The sequence below is a fragment of the Hemitrygon akajei genome, chromosome 26 (genome assembly GCF_048418815.1).
Source record: "Hemitrygon akajei chromosome 26, sHemAka1.3, whole genome shotgun sequence".
NCBI classification, from domain to species: domain Eukaryota; kingdom Metazoa; phylum Chordata; class Chondrichthyes; order Myliobatiformes; family Dasyatidae; genus Hemitrygon; species Hemitrygon akajei.
The window spans coordinates 20,493,805-20,518,424 of record NC_133149.1 but is presented as its reverse complement, the minus strand read 5'-3'; the positions used below and the strand labels follow the sequence as shown (position 1 = coordinate 20,518,424).

At 43.4% G+C, this 24,620-nt stretch overlaps 1 protein-coding gene across 1 annotated transcript in view; it reads right to left on the bottom strand.

Annotated features, from left to right (window-relative positions):
* Window positions 1-16,482: 16,482 nt before the first annotated feature.
* The window catches only part of LOC140716667 (V-set and immunoglobulin domain-containing protein 10-like 2), a 109,990-nt gene continuing 101,852 nt past the window's right edge, over window positions 16,483-24,620 (bottom strand). The window contains exons 13-14 of the mRNA XM_073029487.1: window positions 20,305-20,399; window positions 16,483-16,989 (exon numbers count right to left, since the gene is read on the bottom strand). Coding sequence (XP_072885588.1) covers window positions 16,877-16,989; window positions 20,305-20,399 — 208 coding nt within the window. The 3' untranslated portion in view covers window positions 16,483-16,876. The remainder of the gene's footprint in view (window positions 16,990-20,304; window positions 20,400-24,620) is intronic.

Here is a 24,620-nt window from a genome sequence, read left to right as displayed (position 1 = left end):
ACTCTCAAAGTTTCACTTTTGAAGGCTTCCCACTTACCAAGCATCCCTTTGCCAGAAAACAGCCTGTCCCCGATCCACACTTTACCACTTCCCTTCTAGTATCTTCAAAAGTGATCTTTTTCTGACTTCAGATCTCAACCTGAGGGCCAGACCTATCCTTTTCTGCAATATCTCAAAACTAATGGAATTATGATCACTACATTCAAAATGTTCCCCAACACACACTTCTGTCACCTGCCCTGATCAGAGATCCAGTATCACGTTCTCTGAAATTAGGACCTCAAAATATTGATTAAGAAAACTTTACTAAACATATTTGACAAACTCTATCAATTCCTGCTGAAGGGTCTTGGCCCGAAACATCAAGAGGAATCAAAGCCACAGCTTTGTTAGCAATGCTTCGTTACAAAGGCTCCTGGAAATGAGTTGCTTTCAGATCAATAGCCCTTTAGCAAGGTGATAGATTCAGGACAAAAACTAAATCTAGACACTTAAAGGTTAGCATGGATGAGGTGGGCTGAAGGGCCTGTTTCTGTGTTGAATGACTCAATGGTTCTAATTGATCATATGCTATTGAATGATGTCATTACTAATTTTGATTGGTCAACTCTCAGCACCAAGAAACACATATATTGGAGCAGACATTGTGTAAATTGGGTATAATTTTTGTTTAATTTATAGTTTTCCTGTGAATCCTGCTCATATGATGCTATTTGCCTGTGATGCTGCTGCAAGTAAGTTTCTCATTGCCCCTGTGTGTATGTGTAATTTGCATATGACAATAAATCGACTTCTGCCATTGCAAAGTCGAACATTTTCCTACCCCAGAGATATCTTTGCTGTCTCAATGTATTTGGCTTCATTGGAAGAATTTTTTTACATTTATTCAAGACGTGGGTTTCACAGCATTTAATTGTCCATCCTCAATTGCCCTTGAGGAGGTGGTTGTGAGCATTCTTCTTCAACCACTCCCACCGCTGAGGTGAGGGTGGACTCACAATGTGGTTAGGGAGGGTTCTCTAGGGTATTGACCCAGGAACTATGAAGGAATAGGGACATATTTCCAAGTTGGGATGCTTTGTGGCTTGGAGGGCAATTTCCAGGGGTGGGTGATGCTCTCTATGCTTTTGCTGCCCTTGTTCTCGATGGTCAAGGTGGTGAGTTTGGATGGTGTTGTTTAAGGAGTCTGACTGAGCTACTGAAATGAATTCTGTAGATGGTAGAAACTGCTGCAATGGTACTGTATGCCAGTTCTCCCTGAAACAGCAACATAGAAACATAGAAAACCTACAGCACAATACAGGCCCTTCGGCCCACAAAGTTGTGCCGAACATGTCCCTACCTTAGAAATTACTAGGGTTACCTATAGCCCTCTATTTTTCTAAGCTCCATGTACCTGTCCAAAAGTCTCTTAAAAGACCCTATCGTATCCACCTTCACTACTGTTGCCGGCAGCCCATTCCACGCACTCACCACTCTCTGAGTAAAAAACTTAACCCTGACATCTCCTCTGTACCTACTCCGCAGCACCTTAAACCTGTGTCCTCTTGTGACAACCATTTCAGCCCTGGGAAAAAGCCTCTGACTATCCACATGATCAATGCCTGTCATCATCTTATACACCTCTATCAGGTCACCTCTCATCCTCCTTCGCTCCAAGGAGAAGAGGCCAAGTTCACTCAACCTATTCTCATAAGGCATGCTCCCCAATTCAGGCAACATCCTTGTAAATCTCCTCTGCATCCTTTCTATGGCTTCCACATCCTTCCTATAGTGAGACAACCAGAACTGAGCACAGTACTCCAAGTGGGGTCTGACCAGGGTCCTATATAGCTGCAACATCACCTCTTGGCTACTGAATTCAATTCCACGATTGATGAAGGCCAATGCACTGTATGGCTTCTTAACCACAGAGTCAACCTGCGCATCTGCTTTGAGTGTCCTATGGACTCGGACCCCAAGATCCCTCTGATCCTCCACACTGCCAAGAGTCTTACCATTAATACTATATTCTGCTATCATATTTGACCTACCCAATGAACCACCTCACACTTATCTGGGTTGAACTCCATCTGCCGCTTCTCAGCCCAGTTTTGCATCCTATCAATGTCCCGCTGTAACCTCTGACAGCCCTCCACACTATCTAACACTCCCAACCTTTGTGTCATCAGCAAATTTACTAACCCATCTCTACACTTCCTCATCCAGGTCATTTATGAAAATCACAAAGAGTAAGGGTCCCAGAACAGATCTCTGAGGCACTCCACTGGTCACTGACCTCCATGCAGAATATGACCCATCTATAATCACTCTTTGCCTTCTGTGGGCAAGCCAGTTCTGGATCCACAAAACAATGTCTCCTTGGATCCCATGCCTCTTTACCTTCTCAATAAGCCTTGCATGGGGAACCTTATCAAATGCCTTGCTGAAATCCATATACACTACATGGTAGTTTATAATTAATTTCTTTTGATTTATTGACAACTAATTGAAAATTCTATCCTTATGATTGTCCAAAACCAAAATGCTGAAGATCTGGTAAATTATAAGTTGGTTTTATTATTATCTCATGAGAGACAGTGAAAATCTTATGAAATTCCATGTACAGTATAATTACATTGAGTTTGTAAAGAGAAAACAGGGTATAGCGTTGCAGTCACAGAGGAAGTGCAGTGCAAGTGGATAGATGAAGTGTAGCGGCCACGATGAGATAGACTGTGAGATCAAGAGTTCAAGTGAACATCTTTTAGCTTTGAGGGGTCTGTTCAAGAGGCTGATAACAATGAGGTAAAAGTTGTCCTTGAATCTGATCATTTAGGCTCTTTTACATCTTTGGTTGATGGGAGAAGGGAGAAGAGAGAATGACGTGGGTGGGAAGGGTCCTGGATCACGTTGGGGGCTTTAGCAACACAGCAGAGAGTGTAGGCAGAGTCATTAGAGAGGAGGCTGATTTGTGTCATGGAATGAGCTGTGTTCAAAATGCTCTGCAATTTCTCGCAGTCTTCAACAGAACAGTTACCACACCAAGCTATGATGCATCTGGATAAGGTGTTTTCTATGTAAAATTGGTAAGAATTATTAGGGCCATGCTGAATTCCTTTAGCTTTTTGAGGAAGCGGAGACGTTGATGTGTGCCTTTTTTGGCTGTAGCATCCACGTAGTTAGACTTGGACAGATTACTGGAGATGTTTACACCAAGGAATGCAAAGTTTGCAACGATCTCCACCTCAGCACCATTGATACAGACGGAGACGCTTACTCCACCCCACTTCCTGAAGTCAATATCTAGCTCCTTCATTGAGAGAAAGGTTGAGGAAAAGGCTGTTGCCTTGCCACCAAGGCACCAGACTCTCAAAAATATAGCAACCAACCCAGGGGAAAACAAAAAGTCTTAACTTTAGATAGTGCCAACCGTTTTTACAGTTCCTGAGAACAACACAGCTGGTTGGAAATGGTTCTTGTCCCAGCTAATGTTATCTGTAGTGTAGCAGCCAGTCCTAGTCCAGTAAGGAGGCTTCAGTTGACCTCAATACCCATGCATTGAGAAGCAGAGGTCATACTGCTCCCATCTTGCTCCCTCACAGCCTATATCACCTCTTGCAATGTGAAATTTCTTCCTTGCATTTGAGCCCTGTCATGGATTTCCCTGCATCTCTCAACTCTGCTTAGTCCCCCTTTCTCTGTAACCTCACCAGCATGACAGAAGTATCTGAAACACTCCAAGTCTTCTCCTCTGTGCAGCCCAACCCCCACTCCCCTTCTCCTCCCCATCAGTGACAGTGTTTACAGTTACATGGGGAAAAGTTGCCGTGGTAACCACAGGATTGCTCAGTAATGGCAGTCTCCAACTGAAACGGTTTGGCAGGTCTCCCTGGGTGTCCACCAGTGTTCACCAGCCCTCAATGTGATGAAGGTTATCTGTGAGGTGGTGGCATATGCAAATAATGATCTTACTTTGAATAAAAAAGCATTTATGTTTATCGTACAATCCCAGGACATGTCAAGCGCCTTCATGGGCTGGACCAATCCATTGCCATTGAAAGTAGGACCCATGAACAGCTTTGTTTCAAACATAAGGCCATAAGACAATAACACATAGTAGAAATTAGGCCATTTGAACCATTGAGTTTGCTCCATCATTCCATCATGACTGATTCATGTTCCATCTCAACCCCATTCTCTGGCCATCTCCCCTTTACCTTTGACACCTTTACTAAACAAGAACCTCCGCTTTAAGACATTGGTGAGGCCTAATTTGGAGTACTGTGTACAGCTTAGGTCACCTTCCTACAGGAAAGATGTAAATAAGGTTGAAAGAGTACAGAGAAAACTTACAAGGATGTTGCCGGGTCTGGAGGACCTGAGTTATGTATCTTGGGTACTAGCCTCCATAGTATCCAAGACATATTCAAGGAGCAGTGCCTCAGAAAGGCGGCGTCCATCATTAAAGACCCCCAGCACCCAGGACATGCTCTCTTCTCATCACTTTCATCAGGTAGGAGGTGCAGAAGCCTGAAGACACACACTCAGTGATTCAGGAACAGCTTCTTTCCCTCCGCCATCCGATTCCTAAATTGACATTGAACCTATGAACACTACCTCATTTTTTATATATATTATTTCTGTTTTGCACTATTGTTAATCTATTTAATATACATATATACTAACAGTAATTGACTTACTTATTTTTTCTATATTATAATGTATTGCATTGAACTGCTGCTGCTAAGTTAACAAGTTTCATGGCACATACCAGTGATAATAAATCTCTTACTATCTTTCCTTTCAGTTAGACCTGACGAAGGGTCTCAGCCCAAAACGTTGACAGTGCTTCTCCCTGTAGATGCTGCCTGGCCTGCTGCGTTCCACCAGCATTTAGTGTGTGTTGCTATGATAATACATTAATGAATTTTAATTTCTTAACTTACATTTTAAAGTGGGATTTTAAAAGTAGTTGTTCTTTATCAAGGGAAACATAAAACTACTGGTTTTTTTTTAAACCATCTGAAACACAGGCGTGCTTCAGGGTCCTTATCCAGTTCATCCTCTGTTTGACTGTAAACCCACCAAAGTGGTTGCCCCTTTGTTCAGGAGCAGTTAGTCATGTACCATAAATGGCAGCATTAACTTGTGAAGGTACAACATTTTAAAAAATGCACAGGTGATGATCTTTTAGATTATATTTAAAGTACTTTGTCCAGAAGGAGTTGTCTTTTGAGGCCATTGGGTCAGCAGAGGTTGAATCCGCCAGTTCGCACCCCCATTTTATAGTTAACTTGATAGAATTCAGGCACCAGCTGGAAGCAAAATTCTCCAAAGAGTTTTTCTTGGTTCCTCATGACACTGAGCAGCTACACAGGAGACCCAAGAAACCATAGACACTGGGATCTGAAGCAAAAGACAAGCTGCTGGAGGAACTCAGTGAGTCAGGCAGCATCTGTGGAGGTAGTAGGATGCCAATGTCGAGATCCTTCATCGGGATTGGAGATTGTGGATGGCCAAGGACCAAGGGATGCGATCATGCCATTCACAGGATCCAATGTGCCAGGCAATGGGCTGATTGACAGAACTAGTCACTTCCTGTCTCCTTCCATTTGTTGACATGTTGAGAGCCCTTCTGAGAGATACTGGTCACACATTGTACCCGAACAACTGGAGACACAGTGATTCCTCATGCATACCCAAACCCATCCCACACTGACAGCTCAGTCCAGTCATAACAGGGAATGCAGTCAGCTAGCAAGGAAACAGTGAGCCTGTGAATGTGTAGCATCTTGCTTTGTTCCCAAAAGCTGGCTGCTTATGCAGTAAAATTTCCACAGCTGGTCGGAAACAGGCCATTCCTGGGTGATGCCCTCCACCTGCTGGCATCTTGTAGAACTACAATTCAAAACAACTCGGGAATCTGAACATAAATGGAGAATGTACTCAAAAAGATCACTTGAGGCTCATCATTTTTTGTCCATATGCATTTAATTTTCATTTTTTCCCTGCTTATATGGAATACTTCCTGTAGTTCAGTGGTAGCTCTCTCGACTTTGAGTATGAAAGTTGCGGGTTTATGTTCTGAAAACTTATCCTCTAACTATATTCTAACACTACAGTTTGTCATCTGCTGGTGATACTTTCAACCAAGGCCTGAGCTGCTTTTACGACTGGTCACAGAATGCCAGGGTAGGTATCTTTCCTCATTTCCCTGGGTGGAATTTGCCATTCCCCGTATATCTGCTGAACTGTTTACCTCAGTACTGTTTGTGGGATCCTACTGTGCATAAGTAGGTTATTACCTCACAACAAGAACCGTCCTTAAGACATGTGCTTTGCAGCACTATAGTTGTAGAAATATAGTTGTATATCTCTGGTTGTAGAAAGAGAAAAATAATGCCAAGGTTTGTTTTAGTTTTGTATCATATTTCATGGATGCAAACTCTGCTTTGGGACAGCAGAATTAATGAGGAACCACCCCATTCCATCACACCCAGCTTGAAGCAATCCACAGAGAGACAGGCAGCCTTGGACTGATTCCCTTCCCCTTCTCCAAAGGGAGCTCAAATATGTTGTTCCGTCCCTCCTCTCCAGCCTGCAGCCCCAATCGCATCCTCCGTTATGAGATCAGTTCTGACTCAGCTGAGTGGAACGTGAACCCTTGCCAGTCTGTATGGGTGGTGGATGTACACAGCAAACAATCTGAGGGACAGGAGTGTTATTAATGAGCTGCTCCTGAGCCTGATTGCCAGGGTATTGGCAGAACCATTCCAGTCAACCATCTGGAGAGCATAAGGAAGAGGAAAGAGATCATGTCCATTGGAATCGTATCTGGAAGCAATTGCCTTTCTGGGTCTCTCACATTCTTTTTTCCAAATTAAACCCAGCTTTGCTTCATTCACGCATAACAACCATCATAAATGAGCCACGTACCAAGGGATGACCAGGCCAAAGAGAGTTACCTTTTTCACATCAGACACATGTAATGGTCTTATAAGAAAATGCAATGGGGTCTGCCATGTGGCCTTTTGATCTCATTCCACCATTCATCAAGATCATGACAAATATACCTTGGCACCGTGCTCCTGCTCTTTCCCCAAGTCCCTTGATTCCCTTAATGTCCAGAAATCTACTGATCTCTGTTTTGAATACTCTCACTGACTGAGCTTCCACAGTCAAATGAAGAAATTTCAAAATTTCACCACCGTCTGCCCCGTGAAGCCTGCATTTCACTGAGATGCCTTCTCAGTCTTCCAGACTCTAGTGAGTGCTATCTTTCCTCATGTGACAAACCCACTAGCCCTGAACCTGGCTAGTGAATCTGTGCTGTACTCTCTCTTTGGCAAGTACATCTTTTTTACATAAAGAGACAACAGCATTGCCTAGTACTCCAAATGCAGTCTCAACGAAGCTTTACGCAACTGCAATAAGACTTCTTTGCTTTCTTACTCAAAGCCTCTGACAATAAGTACTACTTGTCACTTACTGGCTTTGAGTGACTGGCGTACAAAAACACTTAAGTCTCTTTGAGCATCAACATTACCCAATCTCTCACCATTTAAAAAAATACTCTTTTTATGCTTTGTACATTGAAGTATATAACTTCACATTTTCCACATTATATTCCATCTGCCATGTTGTCACTCAGCTTCTTCACCCCCTCTTAAGGCCTCTTTACGTGGATCGTTGAATGGCTACAGCTCAGAAGGCAGCTCTTTGTCACACCCTCTTCCTTACTCATGACCCCACATAGTTTCCTGCCATTATGAAGCCCCACTTCCTAAAGTGAACATGAACCTTAAGTATGCCAGATCCATTGGATAATGTAACCAGGATTTATAAAGAAGACACCAGAGAGCCTGCAGATGCTGGGATCTGGAGAGGGATCAACAGCTGGAAGAGCTCAGCAGGCTGAGCAGCACTTACAGATGCAGAGACACTTGAGATTTTGGGTCAAGAACGTGCAATTTTTTGCAGGATTTATAATCACCCTCTTCTCTAAGGTGGAATGTCCTGGGATCAAAACTGACTTGAACAGGAAGTCTAGGTTAATATTCCATTGTGCTAATGAGGGAGTGGTGCACCATTCAGATGCTCCATATTTTACTTGAACAATGGAATTATCTCGGGCAAATGTGCATGAGTTACCTCTGGTGTTACAGCCTATATATATTCTCCACTGAAGATTGATAATCCCATTGCTGTGTGTGTGTGGTGGAGTTTGCTGTGCAGAAGTAAGCTTTCATGTTTCCTTATACTACAAAAAATGTAAACCAAAAGTAACTGTTGGCTATTAAATCTGCTAGAATGGTCTTAGGAATGGATTTTACTGAATCGTTTGGCCATTACCCTGTCTGTAGTCTTGTGTGCATTTCAAAGCTATTTAGTAGCTAGGTAATAATCACCAGTTTTGAAAGAAATGATTACAGGCTCGCCCCAGGTTACAAGTGTCCGACTTAAGTACAGCCCATGCAGGAACAGTATGCAAGACACTGTACCTTGGTACATGAGGCAATAATAATTTCAATTCCAATTCCAATTCTACAAGAGTTTGGAAGGCCGGAAGGAGGGATTTGCCAGCTGTTGTGGAGCTGCAGGCATCTTCTGCTGTCTGAGAAATCAGCCGCTGGCCGCAATTCTGACTCGTAAACAGTTTGGGTTACAAACAGAACCTTGAGTAGCCTTGGGAAGACATGGACCTGGTTAGAAGACCTTGCATAGATGTCTGTGCTGCCCATCGTCTCACTCTCTTATACGAAGCTTTGTTGCCTGGTACTACCGGAGCAAGAGTGCCTGAAGTCCACAGCTTTGCCATAAAGAGGATTCCAAATGCTTCTTCCCTTTCCCTCTCCCCCCCCCCCCCCCAGCTTGTGTCGGCGATTACATGGATAACAGCAGGGAAAACTGATTATCAGGGAGACCCAGGTGCACACTCACTAGACGTCTAGGAATGTGTAGCAATCTATCTGGAAATGATGTTCTGTGCAGACATCTGTGTGTTTGACCACAAATACAGCAGTGAAAGGGAGAAAGTACATTCCTGACTACAGGGTATATATTAAGAGTGTGACTGGCAAACACGTGTGAGCTCTCTGCAGTGACCTTTCCCTGGTTAAACTTCTTCTGAAGATATTCCAGTGATCTTTCTATGATGGGGAGTCTGTTAATAGCTCTGCCACATGAGGCTGTCTTAAGGCAAATATTATGATCAATGCTGTGGGCTCTGACTGTTCTTCACCTCCCTGAGAGGTAAGGAGACTCAGAGTCTGCGAGCGAATATCTTTGGTTCATGTCCTGACACCGCATTCCTTTGCAGGTAAATCACAAGAAATAATCCACTCCACAAGCACTCCCAGTCCAGAATGAGTTAACAACAGGGCCCACGTTTTTTTCCATTCTTTAACCTAATTCTCACTGGAACCCCGGCAGAGCCCTGTTTGCAGTTCCATTTAATGCTGCTTGTGATGTTTTTGGATCTTCAGTTCGCAGGGCATTTTTACACCAGTCACATTTTCCGTTAGTATTTCTGCGACCGCTGGATCCTCTCGTGGTTGCAAATGATGCAAAATAAACGGTACAACAAGAAATACAAGCTGTGTGCTTTAGAACAATGCGGCGGTACAGCAGGTAGTGTTGCTGCCTCACACCTCCAGTGACCCAGGTTCTGTCCTGGCCTCTAGAACTGTCCATGTGGAGTTTGCACGTCCTCCCTGCGATCACACGGATTTCCCGCGGGTGTTCCCGTTTCCTCCTAAAATTGGCCACTGCGAATGATGCCTTAGCACAAATAGGTGATGAAAGAGTCATTAGAGATTTGGTGAGCCTAAGAGGGAGAGAGAATAAGCAGCAGATGAATGGAAGAAGAAGAAGGGTGAATTGAAACTGGTGGGGTTGCTCATTCAGACCTAACAATCTAACTAGCTGTGTTGCAGTCAGGGTCCATAGTCTTGCATTCTGAAGACACGCAAGTTTCCCAGTCTGAACTTTGTCTGCAGGCTCTCATTGTCTGTCCTACACCCTGCCTGAGGACTGCCTCCTCCTGTAAAGGCACTACTGTTAAACACTGCCTTCTGCTGAAAGAGGAATAGGCAGGTTCTCTTCCATCCAAAGAAATAAATGAAAGCGGACTAGAAGGGTCTCAACTCAAAAAATAAACTGTCTATTTCCCTCCACAGATGCTGCCTGACCTGCTGAGTTCCTCCAGTTCCTTTGTGTGTTGCTCCAGAAGTCTGGAATCTTGTGTTTCAAATGAATTAAATCTTATTTCTTTTCCTTCATGGATCTGTTGACAATCTATCATCAATCTAGGTGAGAAGCATTATGTCCACTGAAATCCTCCAGAGGTCTTACATTGTTCCTGGCATACACACCAGAGATATTTCCACTCTTTTCCAATCAAAATTGCTTTTTTGTATCATGGGACATTTCTGCCCAACACTGAATATTAATTCACAACGTGACCGACCACAGCCATTCAGACGTACAGGTGCTGACAGCAAAGCAGCCTCACACTCCACAGGACCCAACTTCTTAACCCGGCATTGAACACAGTCCACACTCCAATGATGGAAACACAAGAAAACCCAGGTGCTGGAAGCTAAAAAACAACCTGCTCCAGGAACTCAGCGGGTCAAGCAGCATCTGTGGAGGTAGGAGAATTGTCGACATCTTGGGTTGGCACCTGTGTCAGGAACTAAAGGCGAGCTATTCGGTTATTTGGCTGCTCTAAGCAGGCGGGGTGAAGATAAAAGGGGAGTAGATGGACTGTGATTTCTAGAGTATGTGGAGCCAGGTAAGCCAAATGGTCTCAGCATGTGACACAAAAGTAGCAGCACAGTTTCAAGTCAGTCAGACCCAGTTATGTATGGCATCCTCGTGGGATGTTTCTCAACCAGTTTGATACAGACTTGCTTGCTTCCTTTTCTTTTCCATATATTTTCAATGCATTAATTAAACATTTTTGACTGCATTTTTTATTGGGGAAGTAAATCACAGTTTTGCCTGGAGACACTGTTGAGGTCCATGGATGGTGGGATGAGGTGAAAGGATGGGTGGTGCAAGGCAAAGTGCTTTATGAAGTGGTGCAAATGGAAGAGGAGATCAGAAAGTCATGCGGGGAACAGTCCTTGAGGTATGCTGAGACAGGATGATGTGGAGTCACTCTGAATGTGGTGGGAATTACGGAGAATGATCTGTTGAGTGTATAGTTGAAAGTTAATGATCCATCCCAGAGGAAAAAGGAGTAGAGCAGAGGCACAGAAAGTGGATGAAATGTGGTTAAGTGCTTGAGAGGGAACCAAGGTTCATGAAGAAGGAAGACATCCCAGAGGCACCTGTATGGATAGTCTTACAATCAGAACAAACACGATGGAGATGGAGGAACTGGGGGAATGGCAAAGAGTCCTTACTAAGGCAGACTGGGACAAAGAATGATCAGAGTAGCCTTGGAGTCAGTGGGGTTACAATAGATGTTAGCAGCTAGCCTATCTCCTGAGATGGAGACAAAAATACCCACAAAAGGATTGGAAGAGTTGGAGATCGAAAGCATGAAGTTGAGAGCAGATTGGAAATAGCCAGCAATTAATAAAATTGTTGAGTTCGGCAGGAAACAGCACCAATCCAGTAATTAATTTCCGGTATAGTTATAGACTTAGCCAGCTCCATCACAGACACAGCTCTCCCCACTATCAAGGACATCTTTAAGATACAGGTCTTCGAGAATATGGCATCGGCCACTAAGGATCCTTACCCTCCAGGACGGCTCCTTCCCCTCTATCACCAGGATTTCTAAATGGTACAGGAACCCATGAACACTACATTTTTTGCACTGTGCATTTACTGTATTTTGTAATTTATAGATTTTTATTTTTGCACTGGGCTGCTGTCACAAAACAACAAACTTCATATCATATGCCAGTGTTTCTGATACTGATCTGGGCAAAGAGAGTGGAGTTCAAGAAGAGATTGTTCAATGTGAGAGGAAGTTCAGGCATGGTGGAAGGGAATTAGTTAAGTTCCTGCTCAAGGGAGAAAGGAGAGCCTTCGGACCACCCTGATGTGGGATGGAGGTGCAAAGAGAATGTACGTCGATGGTGCATCATTGTTTGGCTTTTTGTCCCTCTCCTTTTTCTCTTTTTTCTGTTATTTTCACCTGGGAGTGGAGGACGAGCCCAGCCTGACCAGCCAGGTACATTTTCCTGCTCTGCATTTTGCAACGCCCACATTCTTTTGTCTACATTCTTTTTCGCTCTAACTGCTCCAACTCACTCACTGACCTTGTTTACATCTTAACCCCATGATCACCCCTGTTTTACTCTGTCAGTGACAACCCTCCTCTCCCACCCTCATAATTTCTGTCTCTTTCGCTGCTCTCACAGAGGGGATTTGACCCAAAACATTGACTGTTTTCTTTTCCTGCAGATGTAGCCTGACCTGTTGACTATCTCAAACATTTTCTATTTTTATTTTGGATTTCCAACATCCAAAATAATTATTTTTATTTTTTTCACTATTCTTATCTACATTAGATGTATTATTGACCCTGTGCAAAGTCAAATCTTAGACAGAGTCATCAAGCCTCCATCAAATTATATTCCAAGTTTAACTGTGCCACACCCACCCCCATAACTTTCAGGTCAAATCCCATTTTAAATAAGAACAAACTTGCCAATTGTCCTTAAGACATGTTTTCCCTGAGAACTAGAACTTTATGTGTTGTTCTTTGGATTTGCCATTAATTCCCACCATATCCTTCCCATTCATTAATTTCTGTCCTGATTTCTCTACTCAGAGTCATAGGGAGAGTGCAGAAATAGACCCTTCAGCCCATTAAGAGGGCTAGAATATAACAGCAAAGACGTAATACTGAGGCTTTAGAAGACGTTGGTCTGACCACACCTGTAATGTTATGAGCACTTTTGGGTCCCTCATCTAAGAAAGGATATACTGGCATTGGAGATGGTCCAGAGGAGGTTCATGAGAATGATCCTGGGAATGAAAGGGTTAACGTATGAGATGCGTTTGATAGCTTTGGGCCTGTAATTGCTGGAGTTTAGAAAAATGAGAGGCATCTTATTGAAACCTAGCGGATATTGAATGGTCTAGGAGTTGATATGGAGAGGATGTTTCCTACAGTGAGGGAGTCTAGGACCAGAGGGCACAGCCTCAGAATGGAAGGACAGATGAGGAGGAATTTCTTTCGCCAGAGGCTGGTGAAATTGTGGAATATTTTGCCACAGACAGCTGTGGAGGTTGGTAGGTTCTTGATTAGTCAGGGCATCAAAGGTTATCGGGGAGAAGGCAGGAGAATGGGGTTGAGAGAGATAATAAATCAGCCATGATTGAATAGCGGAGCAGACTCGATGGGCCAAATGGCCTGATTGCGCTCCTATGTGCAGTTTCTTTTGTACTGTACTAACCATTTTGTACTGCACTTCAGAAGTTGCTGCAATGACTCAGAATTCACTCTCTCCTATTGAATTCTATTCTCTCAGAGCTTGGGAAAGGAAGGAAAACATACCAAGTCTTCTTATCTATTTCCACTGCCTTCTGAAAGTTCCAGTTGAATCTATGCGACTGGTGGCTTACCTACTGTCATAAGCCTGAGTGATCTGGTTACCATCCTCTTGCTGCAGGAAACAGTTTAGATTTGTAGAGTTATAGAACACTACAGCACAGAAACAGTCCCTTTGACTCATCTAGTCTGTGCCAAGTTATTATTCTGCCTCGTCCCACCGACCTGCACCCGGACCAAAGCCCTCCATACCCCTCCCATCCCTGTACTTAGCCAATTTTTTCTTGAATGTTGAAATCAAGCCAACATCCGTCACTTCTGCTGGCAGCGCATTCTACACTCACACCACCTTTTGAGTGAAGCAATTCCCCCTCATGTTTCCCTTAAACATTACACCTTCCACCCTTAACCTATGACCTCTAGTTCTAGGCTCACCCAATCTAAGTGGAAAAACACTTGAATGCATTTACATACTAAATGCTGGTGGAATGCAGTCAGGATGAAGGGTCTTGGCCCAAAATGTCAACAGTGCTTCTTCCTATAGATGCTGCCTGGCCTGCTGCGTTCCACCAGCATTTTGTGTGTGTTGCTTGAATTTCCAGAATCTGCAGATTTACCCTGTCTTCTGTATACCCCTCATAATTTTATATACCTCTGTCAAATCTCCCTTCATTCTCCTATGCTCCACGGAATACAGTCATAATCTATTCAACCTTTTCCCTATAACTCAGGTCCTAAAGTCCTAGCAACGTCCTTGTAAATTTTTTCTGTACTCTTTCAACCTTATTTACATCTTTTCTGTAGGTAGGTGACCAAAACTGCACATAATACTCCAAATTAGGCCTCACCCTTATACAACTTCAACATAACATCAATTCTCCTGTACGCAAGACTTTGATTTATGAAGGTCAATGAGCCAAAGGCTCTCATTACGGCCCTATCTACCAGTTTCTTCTGATCTGTGTTGTCAAATACCACCCCCACTCTGCCCACCCCCCATTTAAAAAATCTCCAATGTCAGTCTCTCCAGAAAGTTGAACCTCATCATCTCTGGTCCCATTCTGTTTTGTCTCCTCTACACCCGCCCTAACGGAGCATTGGGCAGAATAGCCCAGCTGAAGCTTGACCAGACACTTAGTCCAGTTTCATTGTACTGATATGATTCCGATCAGAAACAAGCAGGGATATTGTAAACTTCACCGAGCCAGTGATGATGTAGTTCGGATGGTAGTCTCCTGGGACTTCTCTACTGCATTAAAATTAGAAACAGAAGACTGTGGATTGTCTGTCAATTACATTGACAGTGCACAACTGAGAAAGTGGAGAAGCTAAACATGAAAGAGATCATACTGATGCATTTAATCAGCATAAAATCCAAAGTGACAGCTTTATGAAAGCCAGGTCATGCAAAGATTTTTCTAAACTCTTTGAGGTCACAGCACACTTGGGAAGTTTTCTGGAACTTGTCTTAGATCAAATCGTTGCCAAGGTTTCCGTTCTGAGGTATGTCTGAAATGAACCTCTCATGGGCTCCAAAATGAAATTATAAATTGGATTAATTGGCAAAATGGGAAACAGAGGGAAAGTGATGGCTCTAATTGGTAAATGATGGGCAGCAAAATGCTAGGAATCATTATGGCATTTAATGGGAAGATGTGTTGGAACTATTTATGTTCAAAACTTGAGCTGACTGGGGTGTGAAGTATTGAACCACATGAGGATATGATAAATTGTTTTAGTTTGGAATGCTTTGTCTGAATGAGGCTGGATGAAGATCCAGCAAAAATACCCGAAGCATTAGGCACACCTGAAAATGGAGAGGATCAGAAATAATTAAAAAGTCTTTCAAATGAACAGTGGGCTTGCTCTGTGGACTAATTTAATGAATACTTGCAGAACACTTGACAGAATAAAGATACACACATTTCAGAGATGACACTATGGTCAATAAGCCAGAAATGCACCTCAATAGAAGCAGATGAAAGTCAGCAGGAGCTGGTGGGATCTGCCATGGTTCTACAATGAGGTGGTAGGTGAGGTAAACTGGGGGCAGGGGTAAGGTGGGAGGAGGGTGAGGAGGGTGATATGGGAAGAGGGAGGATGAAGGAAGGAGAAGGGGTGAGGAGGGAGGAAGAAGGAGGGTTCAGGGGTAAGGAGAGAGAGGAGGGAGGAGGGTGAAGAAGGAGGAGGCTGGAGAGGTGAGGGGGAAGAGAGAGGAGTGTGTGGTGGGAGGAGGGTGAGAAGCGAGGGAGGTGAGGAAGGAAGTGGATGAGGAAGCAGATGGGTGAGGAGGGTAAGGAAGAAAGAGGGAGGTTGAGGGGTGAGGAGAGAGAAGAGGGAGGAGCGTGAGGAAGAAGGAGGGTGAGGAAGGAGGATGGAGGGGCAAGAGGAATGAGGGTTAAGGAAGGTAAGGAGGGTGGAGGGGTGAGGAGAGAGAGGAGGGATGAAGGTGAAGGAGGAGGAGGTTGATGAGATGAGGGGGATTAGAGGGGAGGATGAGGAGTGGAGTGTGGAGGGGTGAAGAGAGAGAGGATGGAGGAGAGTAAGAAAAGAGGAAGGTGGAAGGGTGAGGAAGGTGAGGAGAGAGGAGAGTGGAGGGTGAGATGGGTGAAGAGAAAGGAGGGGTGAGGGTGGGGAAGGAGGAGGAAAAAGGGTGAAGAAGTAAGGAGTGAGAGGAGGGTCAGGAGGGAGAAGGAGTGATGAGGGTGAGGAGAGAGGTGGTTGAGGAAGGAGGTGGGTGAGGAGGGAGCAAGTGTGAGGAGAGTGAGGAGGGAAGAGGGAGGTCAAGGGGTGAGGAGAGAGAGGAGGGGGTAAGGGTGAGGATGGAAGAGGAGTGTGGAGGAAGGTGAGTGAGGAAAAAGGAGAGCGGAGGGGTAAGGATAGAGAGGAGGTTGGAGGGGTGAGGGAGAGGAGAGAGGAGGATGAGGAGGGTGAGGAGGGCAGAGAGAATAGGGGTGAGGAAGGAAGTGGTTAAGGAGGAAGGAGGGAGGAGGCATGAAGAGAGTGAGGAAAGAAAGAAGGGAGGAGGGGTGAGGAGGGAGGAGGAAGGAGTGTGTGGAGGAAGGATGGTGGTGGAGGGTGAGGAGGGAGGAGGCTGAGGTGGGAGGAAAGATGGCAGGATGTGGGAAAAGTAAGAAATGGCCTGTACTTCCCAGAAAAACAACGGCCCATGAAATTCTTCACTGAATGGCAAAGTATAGAAAACTTTCTAGATGTAAGGCAGCACTTGTTCAGCAACCATGGGTTTCACAAGGTGTGTATTTTTCCATGCGTAGATTTCATATTAGTCAAACAGCAGATTATCAGTGTCCATTCAAACCTCCTGAAGTTTTCAGGGCTTCAATTTGGGCAAGTATTCCACAGGTTCCTACCCCACCCTCAGGTACTGTCTGCTTCAGTTGCTACAACATCTTCTTGCTCACTGGTGGCTGAAGGTTCGATGATGGCTGGTGTGCTGGACGCCTCCTCACCAGAAGCTCCTGAGCTGGGCTCTGCAGGATGGAATATGATGGTTGAGAACATGTCCTATGCTCCTACACACAAATAATAGCTATTTCAAACAGAAAATTTGTTCATCAGACTCAATCCGCCAGACTATAATGGCATAGCATTTCCATGGCTTGAATGAATATTCACGGCCGCGTATTCATAAACAATATAAACACACTTGCGCTTTAAGTCTGAGTAGGCCTATATTGCTTATTTGTGATGTCCCTCTTTCAAGGAGCCTCTTATAAACGTAAGGTTTCCCAAAATTCCCCATTGGATTTAGTAATGCCTTTTATTCCTGTAAGTGGTCATACAGTTATTTAGAGTTGGATTTAATTCCTCACTGCCAAGTGGTGCGGTGCACTAAATTATCATCCCAGACCCATTCCATAGGCCTGCATTAGCAATATGGAACCCTGAGTTCAAATCGCAGCTGGGCAGGTGGGATTCAATTCAGTTTGGCAATTACAACTAGTATGAAGGCAGTAAAACATAAGAACATAAGAAATAGGAGCAGGAGTAGGCCATCCGGCCCATTGAGCCTGCCCTGCCATTCAATAAATTCATGGCTGATCTGTCCATAAACTCAACTCCATCTACCTGCCTTTTCCCCATAATCCTTAATTCCCTTATTATGTAAAAACCTATCTAACTGTATCTTAAATATATTTAGTGAAGAAGCCTCGACTGCTTCCCTGGGCAGAGAATTCCACAGATTCTCCACTCTCTGGGATAAACAGTTTCTCCTCATCTCCGTCCTAAATCTTCTCCCCTGAATCTTGAGGCAATGTCTCCTAGTTGTAGTCTCACCTACCAATGGAAACAACTTTCCTACTTCTATCTTATCTATCCCTTTCAAAATTGTGTATGTTTCTATAAGATCCCCTCTCATTCTTCTGAATTCCAGAGAGTATAGTCCCAGGCAACTCAATCTCTCCTCCTAGGCTAACCACTTCATCCCTGGAATCAACCTGGTAAACCTCCTCTGCACCGCCTCCAAAGCCAGTATATCCTTCCTCAAGTATGGAGACCAGAACTGCACGCAGTACTCCAGGTGCGACCTCATCAGTACCCTGTACAGTTGCAGCACAACCTCCATGCTCTTGAATTCAATCTCTACCAATGAAAGCCAACATTCCGTTTGCCTTCTTAATAACCTGTTGTACCTGCAAGCCAACTTTTTGCGATTCATGAACAAGCATTCCCAAGTCCCTCTGCAATCTTTCACCATTTAAATAATAACCTGCTCTTCTATTATTCCTTCCAAAGTGGATGATCTCGCATTTGCTAACGTTGTATTCCATCTGCCAGGCCGTGGCCCACTCACTTAACCTATCTATATCCCTCTGCAGACTCTCCACATCCTCTGTACAATTTGCTTTTCCACTCAGTTTAGTATCATCAGCAAATTCTGCTACGCTACACTCAGTCCCTTCATCCAAATCATCAATGTAAATGGTAAACAGCTGCAGGCCCAGCACCGATCCCTGCGGCACCCCACTCACCACCGACTGCCAACCGGAGAAACACCCACTTATACCATCTCTCTGCCTTCTATTGATTAACCAATCCACTATCCATGCCAATACATTTCCTCCGACTCCATGCATCCGTATCTTATTTACAAGTCTCTTGTGCGACACCTTATCGAACGCCTTCTGGAAATCCAAATATACGACATCCACCTGTTCCCCTCTATCCACTGCACTCATTATGTCCTCAAAGAACTCCAGTAAGTTTGTCAAACAGGACCTGCCCTTTCTGAATCTATGCTGCGTCTGTCTAATGGAAACACTCTTCTCTAAATGTTTCGCTATTTCCTTCTTAATGACAGCTTCAATCATTTTCCCAACTACAGATGTTAAGCTAACTGGCCTACAGTTGCCTGTCTTTTGCCTACATCCTTTTTTAAAAGCTACTATTTTGTCATCAAAACACGTCCGGCTTACTAATGCCCTTCAAGAGAGTTCTGTCATTCTTCCCTGATCTGTGACTCCAGACCAACCTCATGTAGTCGACTCTTAAATGCCCTCCTGAAAATGGCCAAGCACCTCAAGGACGAGGGATGTGTAATAAATGCTGTCCTTGCCAGTGTGCCCAGATGCTGAAAAATGAAGCTTTTACTGTAGCTGTGGAAAAAAAGATGGATGGAACAATCGGGAGTAATGACGCAAAAGGCCCTTTCTGCATCCTGTGACTGAGGAACCAGGCAGAATTCCTAACACCCACAGTTTCTCTCCAGGAATTTACTGAAGTACCTTCTGACAATGATAGTACAAGGATTAAAAATGCTTCGGATTTTGAACAAAGTCAACACCCTTGTGGAGAAATTCCAGTCTAAACCCCGAATTCCGATAGAATATTGAGCCAGCATTTGCATTGCATTTAGAAGATCAGATGTTGTAATGTAATGCAACCAGATAAAGCCTGTACCTCTGGACTTTTGGATGATGACCAATGTGCTGAGGCTTTATAAGGTATTTGTCAGAACACATTTGGAGTATTAAGAGCAGTTTTGGGCCCATACCTAAGAAAGGATGTGCTGGCATTGAAAAAGCTACAGAGGAGATTCACAAAAATGATCCCAGGAATTACAGTGTTAATGTATGAGGAGCATTTGATGGCTCTGGGCCTGTACTCACTGGAGTTTAGAAGAATAAGGGGGGGAACTACATTGAAACCTACTGAATATTGAAAGGCCTAGATAAAAATGATGTGGAGAGAATATTTCCAACAGTGGAAGAGTCTGGGATCAGAAGACATAGCTTCAGAATAGAAGGATGTACCTTCAGAACAGAGATTAGGAGGAATTTCTTTACCCAGAAGGTGTCATTACCACAGATGGCAGTAGAGGCCAAGTCATTGGGTATATTCAAAGGGGAGATTGATAGGTTAGGGCATTAAAGCTTACAGGGAGAAGGCAGGAGAATGGGGTTGAGAGGGAAATTAAATCAGCCATGATGGAATGGTGGAGAAGACTTGATTGCTGAATGGCCTAATTCTGATCCTATGTCCTGTGGTCTGATGGGCTCAGCTGAAGCAAGCACCATTTTTCAACCAGAGAAAAATCCTCTGTGGTATTTGGATGAAGATGTACACCTCCCAACTCCTTTCAGCTGGCTTTAGTCTCTGTGTGTATCACTGAGGTCCCATCAGGGTGAGGGATTTGAGAAGCACTGTTTATCCTCACAGAGTTAGGAACCAGCTGAATAGGATGACGCAATCTTGGCTACTTTAGGGCAGCTTCCAGAGTTCTTATGCTGAGAATCAGTGAGACTGAAGGAGACAAAGGAAGACAAAGAAGATCTATCTCATACCTTCTGTCGGTTCCCTGCTGCCCTCAGTGCCTTCTCCCTCAGCTGGCAATGCAGCCTCTGCATCTTCTGGATGGTTAATCTGTTCCCGCAATTCACTGGAAGGTTTGGAAAACGAGGAGAAATGTGTTTGAGGATTAAAACCATCTCTAATCAGTGCTACCATTTGTCAAGCACATAAGAAACCGTGGAACAAAAGCCTATTCAGGATAATCACCTGGCCCTATAATTGATCCTTTAATATATTTTAAAAAATACGTCAGCACGATTTTTTTCCTTTATAAGTCTTTCGCAATTTTTATCAATGCATCATTGAAAGCATCCTAAACAGAGGCATCGTGGCTTGGTATGGCAAGTGCTCTTCCGATCACAAGAGATTGCAGGGAGCTGAGGACACAGCTCAGCACATCGTGGAAACTAGCTCCCACTCCATGGACTCTGTCTACACTTCTCACTGCCTCAGTAAAGCAGCCAACATAACCAAACACCCCACCCACCCTGGACATGCTCTCTTCTTTCTCCTCCCATTGGGCAGAAGATACAAAAGCCTGAAAGCATGCAACATCAGACTCAAGGACAGCTTCTATCCTGCTATCAAAAGACTACTGAATGGTCCCCTAGAACGGTATCATGGACTCCTGAGCTCACAATCTACCTTGCAGCTTTTGTCTACCTGCACTGCACTTTCAATGTCACTGCGACACTTCATTCTGCATTCCGTTATTTCACCAATGCACCATTGTAATGAACTGATCTGTGTGAGTGGGATGCAAGACGAGTTTTTCATGTGTCAATAATAAACCAAGTCTGTTGAAATTCTTTATGTACTTGTTGTGGGTATCAGACTTACGTCATAGAGTCACAGAATCTTATAGCAGAAAACTTGGTCCTTTGACTCAGCATGCCCATGTTGACCTATCTATACTATGTCATCTACCAGAACTTGGTCTGTAGCCTTTGTGCCTTAATGATTCTGTCAAGTCACCTCTATTGTGACTTGATGGAGATGTACAAGATGATAAGAAGAAAAAAGTGGATAGCCAGAGTCATTTTCCCAGGGCGGAAATGATTAATACAAGGGGCTATCATTTTAAGATGACTAGAGGAAAGCATGGGGGATGCCAGAGACAAGTTCTTTACATAGAGAGTAGTGGGTGCATGGAACACCTTGTTAGGAGAGGTGGCAGAGGCAGATACAGTAGGGGCATTTAAGAAACTCTTAGACAATGAGATGATACAAAAATGTAGGGTTATATAGGAGAGTAGGGTTAAATCAATCTTGCAGTAGTTTAAAAGGTCAGCACAACATCAATCAGCTGAAGGGTCTGTACTGTGCTATAATGTTCTATGTCCTTCTATGATTCAAATGCTCATCTAGATACTTCTTAAATGCCATGCAGGTACCTGCTTCACCCTCCCCTGCCCCTGGCAGTGGCTTCCAGATTCCAAATATCATCAGGATGAAAATGTTCTTCCCCTCCAGTTCACTCACTCCTTATCATAAAACTATGTTGTCTGGTTTTAGATATCCCTGATATGGGATTTTTTTAAAATTACCTACCATATCAACATCCTCATAATCTTGCATAGCTCAATCAAGTCCTCCTTCAGCCTCTTCCGCTCCAGGGAAAACAAACTCAACTTATCTGGTCTCATAACTGAAACCCACCACCCCAGGTAACATCCTAATAAACCTCTTCTCTAACATCTCCAGTGCAATCAAGTCCATCCTGTGGTATGGTGGCCAGAAATAGAGCATTTCGGATGTGGCCCAACCAATGGTTTATGAAGTTATACCATTATTTTTCTACCCTCACATTCTAAACCACATCTAATAAAAACAAATATCTTCTTTGCCTTCTTCATCACCTCTTTTACCTGTGCTGTCTTCTCCAGGGATCCTTAAACTTGTACACTGAGGTTTCTCAATCCCTACCATTTATTGTGTGCATCCTATCCTTACTGGTCTTTCCAATGGGCATCATCTTAAATTTGTAATATCCATCTGCCATTGCTCTGCCCATTATTTCAACTGATCAATGTCTTCCTGTAACCTCTGACTATCACAACATCACCAATTTTCATGTCATCTGCAAGTTTACAGATCCTACCTCCTGCATTCATATCCAAGTTGCTAATGTGTATAACAATCCTTGTGGAACACTAAAGATCCCAGTCTTCCACTCACAAAAGTCCACCACCAACACCCCCTGCTTCCTATTACAAAGCCAGATTTGGATCCAGTTTGCCTCCTTGCCCTGAATCCCATGGTCTCTAATTTTTTGGACCAGTTTATTTTCATGTGGGATCATGTTAAAGGTCTAACTATGATCTGAATAGAATACATTAACCTCACTGCCTTCATCAATACATTTTGTTATCTCTTCATAAAGTTCAAGCAAAGTGGTCAGATAAGATCCTCCCCCCCCAAAAGCTCTATCTTTCCAAGTACAGATTAAATGTGTTCCTCGTTTTTTTCTCCCAATAATTTCCCTACTACTGACATGCCTGAAATTATCTGGCCTATCCTTCCTGCTCTTCTTCCAGTCCTCCAGTCATCAGCCACCTGTGGCCAAAGAAGCATTAAAATCCTAGACAGTGAAAGTTAGGGGCCCTAGCATCTCCACTACTGCTTCCATAGCAACCTGGATACATCCCATCGGGCAATGGGACTTAAACAATTTAAGCTGGCTGAAATATCTAATAATTCCTTTTTAATGATAATGTTCTAGAATTTCTACCTCTATCCCTCCCTAAATTCATCTCCTTAGTGATGAGCCCTATTCATTTAAGACTTCAGCTACATGCTCTAGCTCCACACATAGGCTGCTATGAGTCCTACTCTTTCCCTGATTACTGTCTTGCTTTTAATAAATTTATCAAATGACTTGGGATTTTCCTTAATCTTATCCACAAGTGATATTTCTCACCCCTCATTGACGTAATTTCTTTCATTTTAAGCTTCTGTACTCCTGAAGATCTTCCTTTGTTTTCAGTTCATACACATACCAGATAATTTCTCTCCTTTTTTAAAATTAATCTCCATTTACGTCCACAGTTCCTTGGACTTACTATCCGTATCTGGCCCTGAATTCTCCTTATTTCAGTTTTGAATGACTCAACTGATTGAATGTAGACCTAGCTGCAAATACCTGCCCCCAGTTGATCTCTGCCAGGCCGTATTGTATGATATTGTGATCAGCCTTCTCCTAATTCATGAACCGAATTTCTAAAACATAATGACCTTGAAGTTAAAAGCTATTGTCACTGTCTCCAAAATGCTCTCTCACTGACCATTCCAACCTCCTGTCCAGCTACATCTCCAAGGATTCTGCCACTTTCCTAAATGGACTATTAACATACTGGCTCACAAAGTTCTCCTAGATTCACGTAGAACTTCCTGTAACATTTTCCTGCTACACAGTTGTGGGTAACATGATATAAAAAAGAGATTCCCTTATCTCACTACAAGCAAAGAGGAGGAACCGGATACAGCAGAACTGCTGTATTATGGTGAATGGTTTCACAATACCACTTAGCAGAACACTATAATCAGCACCAAAACTACAAATAGTCACTGAAAAGCCATTCTACTAGAATTAATAGCAACAAGTAAAGGGTTAAACTGGGATAGGAGATTCAAATGTTGCGGTTTATAGTCCTTTGATTGTAGAAGATTGAAGGTTCTTCTAATTGAGGTGTTTAAATAGCGGAAGGATTTAACAGAGTGGATGGTAAGTCATGTGGTCACTGAGAGGGAATCCAGAAGAACGAAAACTAAAGGCAACCCATTCAGGAGTGCAATTCAGAAGTAGTTTTTTTTTCAATACAACAGGATGTGGAATCTGAAAACTTTCCTCAAAGTAAGATTGTGGATACAGAATGATAATAGAAATTCTCAAGAAATTCTAAGTGTAACCAGGTGACCGTTGAATATCATTTTTTTATTGTTAAACTGCACTTATATATTCAGTCTGGTAATGCTAAAATAGCTGTCTGTGCCTTCGAGAAAGTGGTGACAGCATAATGCACGTGTGGAATAGAAAGAAGAGTTACAATGTTCTAGAAAGAATGTCGAGTGCTGGTCATATGATGGAGAAAGGTGAATAATATTTGATAATATCCATGTAATTCATTTATACTTGTTTGTAAATCTAGAATATTGGTAATTTGACATGTTTTACATGTGGATGCTTTTGATTTTCGCGAGTAAGGTATCGGCACTAGATAGCGTGGTTGTGCGAAGTTCCTTATCAGCCTAGTAGGTTAGACTACCTAGTAATTTAGCTACAAGGCAATATATTGTGAAATTTTTGTAA